Raw genomic sequence first — 16,583 nt, forward strand, 5'->3', positions numbered from 1 at the left:
CTCAGTTAGTTTGCTGTGACTGAAGGAAATGAAAAAAATCACAGTTTGCCTCTGCAGACTCCCTTACTTACTGTCCCCAGATCAAGAATCATCAGCTTACGCTTGCTCGGAAAAAGAAAAGAAAGTGAAGGAGGAACGCAAGGAAATTGCCGCTGATTCTAGTGGGAGCAGAGCTGGGCACTTCTGATATTTCTCCTAGACAGTAACAAGCAAACCAGTTAACAGGAGAAATTCACAAAAGAGCAGCCTAATGAAATGGGTTAAAGCATCGACATTTCTTCATGGAAAAGCCAAAAGAACCGCAGAGAAAGGAAAGGAGGCTGCTTGACAGGTAGCCTGGCAGGGCTATTTGCAAGACGTGAGGAACAGCAAGCAGAAAATAGCAGAAGGAAGACATGAAGGGGATAGGAAAACAGGACGTTTTCAGCTTAGGAAAGGAAATGAGATGGTAAAAGGGTGTGTAGAGGGTCTCTCTAGCAAGCCTGCACTTCACATGTGCATGTGCCCACTTTATGGAAAACAGTACCTCTCCTCACCTTGCTACCATCTCTCCCTGGGGCTCCTGGTGGGCCCTGCAAGAGAAAAGGAAGTGTTCACAAGGACGTGAGAGGTTGTGGACCTAAGACCAATTACGCAATACATGGCAGGAGGTAAGAATACTGACCACGGGGCCCCGCCTGCCCTGCTTAATATGTGATATGTCTGGAGATGGGCCCATAGGTCCCATTGATCCACGAGGGCCTGGCTGTCCGGGAGGTCCTGGTGACCCAGGAACTCCTTGACTCCCTTTTGGTCCTGGAGCCCCTGCAATTGACAGCAAAGGTTACCTGCCAGGGAAAGCTTTCAGGACACTTCATCAGTGCAAGCAGTGGGGACTGACCATTTTTGGAACCACCCAACGGACTGGTTACCTTAACACACTCAAATCCACAACAACACAACCAACACAGCAGTCATCTGAGACAACATTACTCCTTGTCACAGAGACTACAAGAGATCTTCACAAAACAATTAAACCTTGTGTATACAAGGAAGCCAAGACTGCCACTGCCAGGTGGTTAGGGACACAGACTGGGACTGAAAAGAAAAGCAGAAATGCCTCATTGTCACACAAAGAAGAAAAGAACAAGTCACATCTGAGAAATATCTCATAAAAAGAAAGCCTCAGAAAACTCATGGGAATGTTGGGTCAAAGGCATCTACATGACTGGCACAGAAGCAAGCCCTTTTCAGTGGTGGGTTGCACCTCTCTTTTGCCCAGTACAGTAGTAATGTGTTGGGGGCAAAAAAGGCTCCATTCTTCCATTTTGCTTTATATCCTTTTCAGCTTCTGCTAGTTCAGCAGAGAATGTTAATTTTTAGGAAGCGCACAGGCAAGAAAGCATATGTTTAGCTCAAGAGAAACACGATGAAAAGCAAAACAGAAAATCAGGCACCTGAAACAACAGTTGCACAAGATAAAGACCATGAAAGTGTCACTAGCTGAATTGCTTTATAATTAGAGGGGAAAGCACTTTCCTTCATAGTGAAGGCATGTGAAAGACATAGAAAATGAAAGGCAGAGAGTACAAAGGGTTCAGCAGGACAGAATATGTACAGTTAGGGTTTTCAAAAGGAGTAAAATCAAGTTCAGTGATGAACCTCTTGGACTCCTCCTGAAGACCCAGCCGCACTGTTGCTAACGGCAGGGCAGAGGAGGAGGTGAGCAGGGATGGTTTTCAAGCGGAACAGACAATTCTACAGTACCTTGGACAGCTCAGTCATGGGGAAACCAGACGGAAGACCTGACGAGTCAGGCCTGCATTAGAGAGATTGCAAGGCGACGTACTGTACAGTTCAGAGTCTGATGCAGAATCTCTAACCACATTGTCCTTGCATTTATGATATACTGAAGACTGAAGATACTCGTCCTCCAAGAAAATGAGATAAAGACTCAAAAACCAAAGCAAGACTGCAAAAGTGGGGATAAATGAGGGGGGCAGTTCAGTATGAAGTACATCAAACCTCATAAGGAATATCTGCTAGTCCTCTGTAGGAATCTTCCTGCAACCCAGCACAATGCTAAAATTCCTTGGATTTATCACTAACCCAAAATTAGATCTGCATTTGACAGAGTTTGCAAAATTTTTAGTATCACTGGCTGCAGGTTGCAAGGTGTCTGGCTTAAGTTAGAGCTTTAGGAACTCTCTGCTTTTCTCATGGTTTCAACCTATACCTTAGCAAAGAAGGTGTAAGTGGAGTTTTACTTTTCTTTTCAGATTCCTTTGAATCTGGAACACACATAAAACGAACAAATGAATCCTTGCAAAACCAGACAAGGAAAAATAAAACAGTTGGCACAAACCCCCTCAAACTGAAAGCACATTTTCTGCTCTAGTAATGACAGTGAGCTAAATGAAATGGAGAATGTTTTAAGACGGAGTTAAAATACAGGAAATGACAACGGAAGCAGGTGAGATATCCCAGGGACAGGGAGAAATTTAACACATACAGGACAAACACAGCTTGCACGCCAAGAAGCACATGGAGGCTAAGACACAATGGATGATGTTAGACAGTTGGCAGAGGCTGAACATAATGACCAGAAAGTTTTCCTTTTTAAATTTAGCACAAACACAAATATAATAATAACAATCAAAATCTGAAACACATGAAATCCCATCACACTGAAAGATCGAAGCTTATAATTTTTATTCATGGCACTATTGCACATTCACATCTCTCTGGTCTGTATCTTACCTGGAGGGCCTTGTTGGCCGGGCTGGCCTGGGGGGCCAGGAATATATGCGTTAGATGCAAGCACTTTTTCACCAGTGATTTGCTTGCTAAGATCAGCAGCATTATTTGGTAGCAAAGCAACCTGCCAAAACCAAAAATCACTGTAAGCTCTTCATCGTTCAGCTGAATAAATTACCTTCTTGGTTAAGCTTTAATGTGGACAAACAGCGTATTTAAATACTTCATTGAAATCGTCAGAAAAAAAAAAAGTGACTGTGTTGAAGCCTATGACAGCAGTTACTCCTAAGCTGGCCAACTTGATTTTTTTCAGGTGTGGACATGAAGATTTCTTGAAGCTCCTGCCATATTTTGTGGTCCCAAGGAAAACTGTGTCCCTGACCCTGCAATGGGACCTCCTCACAGGTAGTCAGAACCAGCTGGAAGGATGCCTGAGGACTCTTACTCTCACCTGTACATATTTCTGACTGACCACCTTGCAGAAATCTGATGAGAAAACATTGTCACGGAGAGTAACAGTCTACAGTGCCTTTCCACAGTATATTTTGGGTGACCCATGGAGACAAGTCAGGTTTTGCAGAAATGGTACCCTCCTCTGTCTTCCACACGTGTGTGTATGTGTGTGTGTGTGTGCTGCATGAGCTCTGGGTAAAGGATCTGAGAGATGATCCACACCTCAGGTATCATATACGCAGGAGGTTGCCCAGGCTTGAAAGATGCCACATGAAAAACATGGCACCATTTGATTTTAAGGCTTTTATTCATTCTGGTACTTTCCTTTCCCTGGAACCAGCACCCTAATGTTTCCTGCGAGGCTGTTCACCTTTCAAGTCACCATGGAAATACTGCAAGTCAATCCAAATGGAAGGTAGGAGAAATTCAGGAGATACACAGCAACAAGTTGTCAAAAACTTAAGTTTCACAACTTCTTGGATCTTCTCAGGAAACCTCTTTTTTCCTTATTTGAATTTTCCTCTATTCATTTACTTTCAATGAAAGCCCCAAATCCTCTGTGGATCTGGGCCTGTCACCGTACTATCTAACCAAACAGATGTCTGGATCTGCTCTGCATAGAGACACAAAGCTAAAGTAAGTGAGAATGTAAGAATAATTGCACACTATGGTTTAAGATGCCATTATCCATTACATTAGATGTTTAATTATCTATTAAACATTAATTTTCCCAGATTGAAAATATTTAATAATTAAACATATTTAGAAATATTCTGCAAATGTTTAGTCTCTCCAGAGACAGCTGAGGGGAAATGACAAGTCAGGAGGCTGGTCTGCAGTGAGGAAAGAAGTTTATTAGTGGTGAGTGGCTGCATGTAGAGTTGGTAATTTTGCTCTGCCAAACAGAACTGAAGAGCTATTTCAGAAATACCAGGGCAGATCTATCCCTGGGTCAGCTTTGTTGCTGTCCTGAATGAATTTGGCTCACTGGATAATTTGATGTTGGATTCTGCAACATTTGCATGGGAGAGCTCCATTAGATAAAATACATGGTAACTCCTGCTATCTGACAATGCTTTTACTCAGCTATTTGGAATTCCCTGCACTGGACTGTTCTCAAGACTCCTACTTGTTTCTGTAATTATTTGATATACACCCTCCTGCTCTTAGTGCAAACCTAATGTTTGTATAGCAGAGAAAAAAAATAATGCTATGCACTTGCAGTACATAGTATAACTGGCCAAATTTCTTTTGGCAAACAAGTTATTAGTTAAAGAATGCACTGTAAGGGCAGCCAGTGCTGCTTGCAGTTTGGGGTTGGATGCACAGAACAGTTCCGAAGGAAGCAAAAGTGAGAAAAAGAAAAGTCAGAAATGGTGAGACAGTTCCTGGTGGCATTTCTGAAACACCAGTTTGATTTTTCAGGCTGGAATTCGAAGTTCGATGACAGAAATACAAGGATTTATTGGCCATTTGTGACTCAGGTTTTGGAGAGCATTGCTGTTCCAAAGACAAGATGATTGCACTAAAGGCAAATTAAGTGACATGATGTAAGTCTGACAAGAATTTGGTAGATTCACTCCACCCCCACACAAATCAGTGGCTGGATGAGGTCAGCGCTTCACAGAAGCCCCACAGGGTGTTACGTGTGTTATGTGCTTACTCCTATGAATCTGCTCACACAGAAAATGGGGATCCAGCATGCCTACTGCTCTGGGGTGGGCTGTCATCTTTGGTTTTCCAAAGAAAAACATCTTTGTTTACCAATGACCCTGCAGCTTTCCCAGCCAATATCCCAGCCATTGCAGCACAGCCCAAAGTGTGGGACTGCTGAAGACAGAGGGCTACTGCATGGGTCACAGCACCTTACACCTGGGGCTGAACAGGAAAGTTCAGTAGCTGGGGGCTCTCATAGCCACGTTGGCCAGGGACCAGCATGAGGAGGTCCCCTGGTCAGCTCTGATCAGCACACTGCAAAGTTTTGTTCCCTGGAGGTGCGTCCACCCTGTCCAGAGCAGGGTCCTGCCTGGATATGAATGGAAGGTTGCAAGGACCATCATGCTGCAAAACTGTGTGACGCAAATCAACCAAGGGCTCTGCAGTGCCAACGCTGCCATGCTAAAACCGAGGCACAGAGTTAAATCCTGTGACTGCCTGAGAGCATTATATTTTTCGGGTAGTTTTTGTGAGAATATTTTCAGCGTCATCAGTGAGTGTTTCTCCTTAGGGGTGGCCACAGTTGAGTGACAGATTAATTGATGTCCTCTTTAGAGCTTGTACTTAAATTTCTCACCAGGTCCTGTTTTGGGGATCTACTGCTATCCCAGCTGATAAATAGATGTCACTTAGTATATAGTCTCTGCCATGAATACTCTTCAGGTTATATTGCAAATGGCCAGGCTGGAGTAAAAAGGTACGTTTAGTGGCGAAGACTCATCATGAAGAGGATTTGGAAGTGTGTTCTTTTCTGTTGCTTAAATACTGACTTGTTCTTGCCAGCCAGGCTGTTTTAACAACTTAGTAAGTTAAAAAAGAAAATCACATAGCTGCTGTGAAAGCATCTACAAATGCTTCCCCACTGAGTCAGCTGGACTAGAAGCATACACTAGGAGTGCCAAAACACCCAGGCTCTGGTCTAGCTCACTGCTCTCTGATATCTTCTGGCCAGAAAATGGTTGTCACATACACTGGGGCCAAACCATGTGTTTTTGATGTTGACTCACTTCCTCTTAGGGACTGGCTATACTCACTGGCCTAATTTTGATTTCATCTTTTAACTGAACCAGGATCCTGGTCCAGAGTGACCTTGGCTTTCTCCATCCACAGCTCCAAATCTTAATGGCCCTTGGAAAACTTCCCCCCCACCCCCCCATGTGCGTGCAAATATTAGTGAGGGTAAATTTTAAAGAAAGGCAATACTAGAAACAAGACTCCCATACGTTGTGTTGCATGCGGCATCTGGAGTTTTGGGTAGTTTCTAGGAGATCTGTGGTTTAGATGACTTCGACAGTGCTTGACAGGAGTGATGTGGAACACGGCTTTCTAATTGAGATGTTTAAACAAATCTGTGCAGTAGGATCCAGCAATGTCCCAACTCCAAGTGCTGAACTGCTTACTGATTTTTTAAAATTGTTGGCTGTGTGTCAGATCTCTTTACCCTAGTTTTCCAGCTTTCTGTTCTTCCTTCCAGCAAGGTCGGAGATCAACCTAGGACTGCCCCCCAGCCCCCTAGTATATCGGGACAGTGCATCCCACTGGATGACCATGCACGGTGACTTTCTGTTCCTGATCCTAGAACTACTCTGTCCTGGATCTGGAATGAATGTTGCAATCCTCCAATACCAAAAGGTATTGATGTCATCACTGGAGGTAGCAGGACTTGAGTTCACCCTGTCCTTTCCTAAGGAGACACAAAACCCCACCTCCCACTTCCAGAAGCATACCCCAGTTCCCAGTTGTAGGGTTTGCTGAATTGGATCCTTCACAGGCTCTTCTGCTAAACATAATTTTGTGTAAAGTTCATAAAATCTGAAAGCCTTAACCACAAAACTGAAGACTCATTCCCATAAACTGTCTCGCTGGCAGACAGAAATGAATTTTTCTGTGCAAAACAGAACAACTTCGACCGCAGATATTGAGAGATGTCCTCCCCAGAAGAACTTGGCCATGGGGAGCGGCTGGTGAAGCACGAGGGTTCATGTCTCCCTGGGCAGAGAAGAAGCATGAGGCCAGATCTCCTCTCAGCATGGACAAAAGCTCTCCTCTCCGTAGGGTAAAAAATGCTGAGGGTATCAGGGGACCATCTTTTCCAGCTCGCTCTGTGTGAGGCACAAGCCAGTGGGCTCCCTCTGAGGATGCCAAATAGATCAAGTCCCACTAGGAAGATACTTGGGGAAAATTTAGCTACCGACAATGACAGGACTTCGTTATGAGGCAAGAGTGAGCTGCTCAGTTTGGCCTCTGAACAACAAGTGCCCATAGCAACAGGTATTGATGGTGTTAGTTTTCCAGGACGGAGTTTTGAACACAGGCACCTAACAGCGGAAGTTAGACACAGAAAACTTTCCCTTAATTACGGCCAATGGTTTCCATCAATTCTTGCAGCAAACAACTTGGCCAACAGCGTGACCCCAGATCCCTCCCTGGGGGTCAGTGTGAGCCTGCTTAGCATCATGGACTGCATCTGGACAAACAGCCCTCAAAAGCACAGATCCTTTTTTAACCTGTTTGCTACCGTTTGTTTGAAAACCACAATTTCCATCACACATGAAATTCTGTCACTTCCACATTTATCTTCACACTGATTCAGAAGGAAAACATGACATTATGAGATTTTTGTCATAAAGAGTATCTCAAACCTCATTGTATTTCATTTTAGTGAAGCTGATTTCTTTTTTCCTAGTATAAATTACATTGAATGAATTACATTGAATTACATTAAAGGCAAAAAGTGAACATACCAAATTGTGTTTTGACACAATGAAATTAAATGAGCTCTCTGGGTGATTACGGCCTGTCAACATGCATTGCTGAGAATATTCCTGCAGAACATTTCCATTTCAGAGAACCGGAATGTTTGAAGGAGGTGTCACCAGAAAAGGCATTACACCTGCACCCCTGCACTTGGCTCTCCAAATCCTGGGCTGGGTCTCTGGGTTATTTCAATCGTACCCAAGTGCAAAAGGAGGCCACGTATAGGAGCAATTAATGTAAAAGACCAGGGGAAGTTTTTAAATGCATTATTTTCTACTTGTAAGGACACAGGTGAAAACAAAAAAGGTTGGGGCTGAGGGGTTTTTCTTTTTAAAAAAATCAAAGCTAATGTATCTGCTAGTGACGTTTTCGTTTAGCCACACACCTCCTATTTGGCAAGAATCCTGTATCAGCACCCTACTAATGCAAAATCATGTTCTCCCACATTCCCGCATCTGCAGAATGTCTTGCACTTGCATACACTAAAGGTGGATCAAGTCCAAAATCCTGTGCATTCAGAATGAATGAAAAGCTGAGGCCAGCACTGATTGCCAAGAAACCTGGGCTCAGACTGGGATGGGTGTTTGCCAGACTCTGTTACCATGAGCTTGGTAACACAGCTACAGGAGCTTGGTTAGCAATCCGCTTACAAGCAATACAGAAGCATAAGGAAGAGATGCCATTCCCAGATGATTTTAAAATATGTCGCCATCATCTTTATGGGCACAAGAGCCACATGGCAGTGACAGCTCCAAACACTTAAATTTAACCTCAGTTGTCACAAAACATGTAGGTCTGGTAAAGACATGACTGATCAATGTTCATACCTTTTGCTTCAGTTGTAAAACCGTCTGCTTTATTTGATGAAATTCCTTACAAGAGGCACAGCATGTCCCCGATTTCGCCACATTTTCAGATTTCTCAGGAAGCCCAGCTGAAAGAAAGCAGTTTCCAATACAAATATAAAGATCCAAAGCAAAGAAATTCATAAAGTGATTACAAAAGCAACTTGAAGGTTGTTACATTTCCCCAGACTGTGAAGAGAAGAAAGAGTCTTGCCATTATTAATGCTTTGACTGTGAATTGCTATGTAAGTCTGAGAAACTTTGCAGGGACAGATCTGAGCTTATTTTTAAAGCAGCTGTTTCCAGTTAACAGTCCCCAAAGAATTTCTTTTTTTAATACCTGAAAAAGTTTACACCCCTTCTTTTATCTTTGTGTGTAGGGTAGACTAACCCTACAGATCTGAACTGATTTACAGTCCCCTGAAAGGCAAATTTTCATATGCTATAAATTACAGTAAAATCCCTCACAATACAGCCATTTAATTCACCTTGCACAAACTGCTCTTTATCATTGCCAGTTATTACTCCATGTGATGGAGTCAGCCTGAGCAGAGATGGGGACTGAGATTAATGACAGGGATTTAAATCCACACAAGAGAAAGGGTCACACCTGTTGATACTACGCATGAATGGGATCTCTTCAGGAATCCAGTAAATGATTCAAACTGTACGAGATACCACAAATGTTATTTTTTGTTCTTTTCCCATTCTTATATGCAGTGAAGCACTTCAGCATCGCAATCAAACAAGCACTGTTTTAACAGATGTCCGCTTAAAGAGAAATGTGGTTTCCAAAACATAGGGTGACACACACTGGCAAACTCTAGGTGAGCTTTTTTTCTTTCGCATATAGTTGTTGAGAAGCGTCAAGTGTATTGAGGCCCTGCATATGATATGTGGCCTTGTACGACGTTACCTGGAAGGGTTACTGGACACGTTTGAACACTGACCATTCAGAGCATGTCCCGTAATGGAAAAACTCTGCAGGTGCTCCTGGTTAAAGCAGAAATGTGTACCGATTTTGAAAACATCTACATCATTTTAAATAAAAGCGGAACTTTCTAATACTAAAGATATTATGTGGTACTTAACTTTAAATGTTTGCAGGGTCCAATAAGGAACATTGCACCCATCAGATGGTCATCTATGGACCACTGTTGCACAAATTTAGGAAAAACTGATTTTCAGTACATTTAGTCCATTGGATATAATGCCACGTCAGGTATGCTTGCTTTTAGAAGACAATCCAGGAGCGCAGCACAGGCTGGGATCTACCCAGCTGGGGAGCAGCTCTGTGGAAAGGGACCTGGGGGTCCTGGTGGATAAGAAGCTCAATGAGTGAACAGTGTGCTGCTGCGGCAAAGAAAGCCACAGAATACTGGGTTGCATCAACAAAGGCATCACCAGCAGAGATAAAGAAGTCATCATCCCACTCTGCTCAGCACTTGTCAGGCCACACCTGGAACGCTGTGTTCAGTTTTGGTCCCCGCTATACAAAAAAGATGTGGACAGGCTGGAGAGGGTCCAGAGAAGGGCCACAAAGAAATTTTTTTACGCTGAGGGTGGTGAGACACTGGCCCAGGTTGCCCAGAGAGGTGGTGGATGCCCCATCCCTGGAAACATTCAAGGTCAGGCTGGATGGGGCTCTGAGCAACCTGATCTAGTTGAAGATGTCCCTGTCCACGGCAAGGGGGTTGGACTAGATGACCTTCAGAGGTCCCTTCCAACTCAAACTATTCTATGATTCTATGATTCTATGATGAAAGGACTGGGAAGCCTGCCATATGAGGAAAGGTTGAAAGAACTGGGTTTGTTCAGCCTTGAGAAAAGAAGGCTTAGGGGAGACCTTATCACCATGTTCCAGCATTTAAAGGGTGGCTACAAAGAAGATGGAGACTCCCTTTTTACAAGAAGTCACATGGAAAAGACAAGGGGTAATGGGTACAAGTTATTCCTGGGGAGATTCCAACTGGACACGAGGAAAATTTTTCACAATGAGAACAATCAGCCATTGGAATAGTCTCCCCAGGGAAGTGGTGGATTCCCCAACATCAGACACTTTTAAGATTCGGCTGGACAGGGTGCTGGGCCATCTTGTCTAAACCGTGCTTTTGCCAAGAAAGGTTGGACCAGATGATCCTTGAGGTCCCTTCCAACCCTGTATTCTATGATTTTATGATTCTGTGAAAGGTTTATTTCTCTTATCTCCTAATCAGGTAGGTGAGGGCTGCAAGGGCAAGATGCTGGAATGACCAGCAGCACTAAGAAACATGCTAACATTGGTATTAGTGCTGAACTGATGAGAAGATTAGGAGGCAAAAGCTTGGGGGTTTTCCCCACTCATCAACTGCCTGCTCCCACAGCTGCAGTTCTTTGGCATTACAATAGCCCATGATATTCCTCTGTATTTTATTTAGCATTTTTATGGCAGTAAGTACTCTCCACTTCCCAGTCCTTTCTGATAGCACACAGCTTGGTAGTACCTGAACAGCGTTCTGTACAGTGTTCGGATGTCTCAAAGATTTAAGGCCAAAAGGTACTACTTGGGGTTTTCCAACAAACTCTACGTAACATAAAATAGAATTTCACCAAATTGCCGCTATGCTAGCTCCAAGACTATTTGGCCACAACACTTCCCAGAGGGACTCAGCCTTTGTGTGAAGATAACTGAATACCAGCATGTGCTGGTTTCCTCACATGTATCTCTAATGCTAATCATTTTGCCTTTGACTTCTTCCAAAGCCTCTTTGCCCGTAAGTCTTTCTCTGATAGATCAAAGAATCTGCAGCACACAGGGTTCTTCCCCTTAACAAGGAGTTGATATGCTGTAATCAAGACACCTCTTGATATTTCTAAAAGGTAAGTTTTCTCTTGACCACAAGTCAGTATTGTGGCTCCCTCATGGAGTTCTTCCTCCCTCTCCAATTTTTTAGCTTCCTTTAAAAAAATCAGTGTTTTGATATGTCCATTTCTGGACCTGTGTAGGATTTACAGATGCACATATATAGACCCATTAGAAAAAAACACCTTTTTTTTTCAAACTCCAATAAAGCTTGGGTTTGGTACTAGTCTTAACCAAAATTTCTTTTAATAGCTATCTTACCAAATGAGTTCCCTCACAACATGCACACATTGTGTTAAGAAATGTTGCTGAAAGCAACACACAGTCATAGGGAGAAACTGCCAGAGCCTCTGCTATTTGAAACCTAATGCAATCCCACTAGAATCAGTGCAATTACATGCAGATTAAGAAGCGGTGAATTTGGCCTCGTGTTTCATTATAAAATCCAGTTTGTCTTCCAGAAGGATGTGGTACACGGGGCTGACAAGTATAGATAAAACAGGGCTGTAACAATCCATGGATATGAATGCAGGGAGGGTCAGCTAATGTTTGGGAAATATCATACCCACGAGATTTCTGCAAATCCAGTTGGATTGACTTGTCGGAGGAAAAAGTCCAACAGCGTCATATAAGCAAGCGTGAACTGTGTCCCAGGAGAGAGGTGGAATCCCCCTAACTCATACCAGACAGAGGTGATGATTTGCCCAGGGAAGGAGTCATCCATCAAACATTCACTTTACCCCCATCCAATCCTGTATCAGGACCAAACTATGAATAAAGCCAGAATAAAGCATGGATAAAGCCAGAAGCCACCTAGGACAGGGCAGAGGGGGCAGGAAGCACATAGATGGAGCCACCCATGCATGGTGCAGATACGAAGGTCACCTACCAGGGTCAGTTTGGCCAGCACTGAGCAAGGCACTTACATAGCCTGTTTCCATTGCTCAGGAAACTAAAATTATTTCTGAGAAGGCTTAAACCAGCCCCATTTTATGAAGGCTTTCCAAAGCACGAAGTCTAGCTCACGTGTGACGTTGCTGTCCTGACAGGGGTCCTTTCATCTCAGCGAGACACCGGTGAGCCCTGTGGTGCCTATCGATAAGAGATCTGCTCGGCGGAGCAATGTGTTTTCTTTGCATGTGCTCAAAAACTCTATCTTGCTGACTCTGGAAGAGAAGGAGATGCTGGCGGGGGAGAGCTCTGCGGGGAGCTGTGCCGCAGGCGGTCTTCGCATGGAGACTGTTGAGTTGATCATCTGTGTTGTATTATCTGGGCTCAGCCTGCTGAGATGGTTTCATTTGCCTACTTCAGCGCGGGTAGCTGTATTGTCTCCGTGAAATGCAACATGACTGCGGATGCAGGAAAAATGCCTCCTATTCTTGTGCCCCATTCACAAACCCAAAGCTCTCAATCAAGCCCACTTATAGAGCCAAAAAAATGCCTGGATTGCAGCCTTCAGGCATGGCATGATGAAAACATGAATAACAATCCCCTGGGAAACATGCAACAAGGTTAAAGCAGGAGAGGGATACATGTGTTTTCATGTCTCTCACACTAAATTTTAAAATCAAATTTAAGTGTTCCAGCTACCATGAAAAGCAAATCATCTGTTTATTAGGAAGTCATTCTAGCGCGGATGCGGTGCTCTCCGGGGCGGTGCAGGGCTGGGGCTGACCACGGGGTGGTGCGTCGCTACAGCTGGTTCCTCGCGGCTGCCGAAAACCTTGATTTTCTTTGGAATGAGTTATGGACACAAGCCCTGTGAAATAGCGATGGCCAACTCCTCTTTCATTTGCACCAGAGGTCTGGCAATTAGTAACATTAACTTGGAGTACAGCAGTGTAACAAAGCAGAAAGTATCCTTCTGTGCTTCACACAGCTGATTTGGGAAATGTTGTGAGACATGGTGGGTACTTCATTCCAGATTAACTACTGGAACTGACATTTTTATGTGTCGTGTACATTCAGTGTAAAAATGGTGTTTTTCAAATATTAGAATTATTTCCACAGCCTTGAATATTTTGAATGGTCGGTTATCCTGAATGCTTTGGGCATTACCCTGTCAGGAAATTTGAACTAGCCAGAGGAAAAATTAACTAAAAGAACTATTTGCAAGGAGATTATATAGCTTATACCTCTTTCCTTTATGACCCCCACATACTTATAAGGAAAAAAAACATTTTAAAACTGCAAGGAACAATTAAAGTTAATGGAGTGGCTCCAGTTACACATTTTCAGGGGAAAATCAAAATGATAAATTGTTCTGGCCATCCAGCGGGATTTGGAGCATCCAATGACACATGAGTTCAGGCATTAATTGATAAACCTATAGTAAGTCACCATTCATCAAAAAAGATTTTTTTTTTTTCAGAGCACAGGTTATTCTCTTCCTCCTTTCTTTTTAAACTGTCATATCAGTATTTAATCTGCAGTACTCTAAATGCTCTAAATTTAATAACTGGGATGAGGTAAAAAACTTTAAAATCATTTATACACAGCACACATATATACTTTGAAACCAACAGTGAAAAGCAACAAGCCCTCACTTTTACCCCTTTCCCATCACATATTACTTTCATAAAAAAAAGAAAAAATCTGACCGCAGTCAGGAGACACACAAACTAATTGCAGATCAGCAGAATTCAGTGTTACTCAACATAGTTTAGCAATTGATTTACGCAATGCTTGAAAGGTGTGTGGAATTCCCAGGCACACCTTTTCTGAGTGTCTGAGTGCCCAGAGGCACTAACCACCCAACCAAGGGCCATTTGCTAATCTCAGATATTGGCATGTAAATACAAATTAAACTCACTGAAATTAATTTAATTAACAGATGAAATTAATGAAGGCTTATAAGGGTCAGCATCTGGCAATATTTTTTTCCTATGTCTCCTGAACTCTGGACTGCAAACTAGGTATAATCCAGGTTGGTATTGGAGCAAAATATGGTTTTTAGCAGTTGGATCAAGGAGAAATGGTCTAACCGAAGCTGTGACAGCAAGTTTCACCAATCAGCCACTCTGCCTCTCCAGGGGAAGACGCTTTCCACATCCTTCAATGTACTTGTGCTCTTCCTTTACAGATGTGACTGCTGATTTACTGCTGTGTGTGTACAGCTCATAAACCGGGGAGGAGAAGAGCGTGCGGCAGGACTGCTCCACAAGCGCTCAGGTGCCCAGTGAACAAACTGGGGTCTCCAGGGGCATCACCTACATCCCAGCTTCAGACCCCCACCTCCAAATGTAGCATAGGGAGCAGTTCCTCTTTACGACAGATCAACCTTTTAGACAGCACTTTGGCTCAGGACCTTTATCCCCCCCACTAGCATATACCTTTATCTCCTTTGGTGCATGTCTTGCCGTCCTCCTCCCGGGTATAGCCTTCATGACATTCACACCTGTAGCTGCCCATGGTGTTGACACAGATCTGAGAGCACAGAGTCCCATTGCTCGTGGCACACTCGTCGATATCTGGAGAGGAGCAAGAGCCGAATATGTCCTAAAGCCAGAGGTTTCAGACCTCAAATACAATAAAAGACTTCCTTTAAAGGTGTCAGGAGATTTTGTGGTTAAATAAATGAGTAATTGCAGCACCGCTGGTGCTTTGGGCTGGAGCTCTGGGCAAACTGCACTATTATTATTAACACACCTGGCATTTTATCGGTGAACACTGCGTGACAGTTTCTTTGCATTGAAAAGCTTCCAAGCAAAGCTCAATCCTGCAAATCTTGGCTTCCTGGCACAACAAACCACATAGGGCAAGACTATTGAATCAGGGGGGACTAGCCACACAAGGACCACATGTAAGTTATCAGTCCTGAATTAGGTACTGGCCATCTGAGTCAAAACCCAAGGATTTATTTTCATAATTACGCATGGTTATAGTGCTTTGAGGGTTACTGTTAGAATCATGTCCCTTGTCTCAGGCCAAAATCCCAGATATGACTCAAAACCTGCAGGAGGAATTAATAAAGGGAAGATTGCATCAGCCCAAGACTTCAAAGTGTTTGGGTGCATATGTCTTGTTTTAGGTACTACCTCCTAATAATTTCAGGGTGATTTAGATCTCTCAGTTCTGGGAACAAATCCTTCACATAGTTAAAAAACACATTTATTCTGTAATAGTAAAGAGAATAAGAAAAGTTTCAGATCTAAACTGACTCCTAAAAGACCCGAGGGAGCAGGATACATCATTAACCAGAGATGAGCTCAACACACACTTCTACCCACCCAGGCAATAAGGCTTCTCTCTGTTCCTGTGCCTTTCCCGATCATAGCGGTACCCAGGGTAGCAAGTGCATAAGACTCGCCCGAAGTTATCTGTGCACTGCTGTTCACAAGGAGCTTCGGCACAGACGTCATAGTCTAGGGAGAGAAAAATGTTGTTAGGAAAATACCAATGGCAGTAGCTGGATGATACTATGACAGGAGATATTTCACCTCTCTGCTAAGTAATAAAGTCAAGTTACATTGTTTTTGAGGATCGAGGAAACCTAGAAATAAAACATTCATGAGACATAAGCAAAGCATTATAGTAAAACTGTAATTGCTAATTAAAGCTTTACAGTAGTTAAGAGTATTTCTTAAAGTTGGTTTTTAAGCAAGGGGCACTTTCCCAGTTTGCAGAATTTAATTCTTCTTCTCACAGAAATATTAAATTACCTAAAAGCTTTTTGCTGTTTTCTTCCACAAATTTTTAAGTGCTGATAGCAACATTTCCTAAGCAAAATGCTGTGAAACACTAACTGGCAGCTAACTGCCAAATCTGGGCAGAAAGTATATCATAAGTTAATTAAAATTGCACAATAATTGTTCAAAGCCAGATATAACCCTGCTAGCAAAGAACACATTGTTACAAAACCATCATCAATCTTAATAATAGCAGCGTGAAGATTAGGGTATGGTAAGTCGCTGGCCAGGCTTGTCAGTGAAATCCTAGAAGGCTGTCTGAAGTCCCCGTTTGAAACCCAAAGGAGGGTGAATCTGTTTCTGATTTCACTGCTATGTGGCAGCAGAGCTGCAGTCCAGGGAATGGACACCAGAGCGAAACAGGGTCTGACCCGCATCCCTGCCCCTGGCATCAGGCTGGTGGTAGGGCTGGGGGGAGATCATAGGATCATAGAATCATAGAATCATTTATGTTGGAAAGGACCTTTAAGATCATCAAGTCCAACTGTTGACCTAGCACTGCCAAGTCCACCACTAAACCATGTCCCTAAGCACCACATCTACATG

The 16,583-nt window shown here is 43.3% G+C and overlaps 1 protein-coding gene across 3 annotated transcripts in view; it reads right to left on the minus strand.

Moving 5' to 3' along the window:
- Window positions 1–16,583, minus strand: part of CCBE1 (collagen and calcium binding EGF domains 1) — a 104,694-nt gene that overhangs the window by 5,190 nt on the left and 82,921 nt on the right. For 2 of the 3 annotated variants that reach the window (XM_076362593.1, XM_076362592.1), the window contains exons 4-9: window positions 15,579–15,713; window positions 14,682–14,819; window positions 8,490–8,596; window positions 2,740–2,860; window positions 665–804; window positions 537–572 (exon numbers count right to left, since the gene is read on the minus strand). In XM_076362593.1, coding sequence (XP_076218708.1) covers window positions 537–572; window positions 665–804; window positions 2,740–2,860; window positions 8,490–8,596; window positions 14,682–14,819; window positions 15,579–15,713 — 677 coding nt within the window. Of the gene's footprint in view, window positions 1–526; window positions 573–664; window positions 805–2,739; window positions 2,861–8,489; window positions 8,597–14,681; window positions 14,820–15,578; window positions 15,714–16,583 lie in introns of all 3 variants that reach the window. The other variant, XM_076362594.1, reaches the window with a different exon arrangement.

The sequence above is a fragment of the Aptenodytes patagonicus genome, chromosome Z (genome assembly GCF_965638725.1).
Source record: "Aptenodytes patagonicus chromosome Z, bAptPat1.pri.cur, whole genome shotgun sequence".
Taxonomy (NCBI): domain Eukaryota; kingdom Metazoa; phylum Chordata; class Aves; order Sphenisciformes; family Spheniscidae; genus Aptenodytes; species Aptenodytes patagonicus.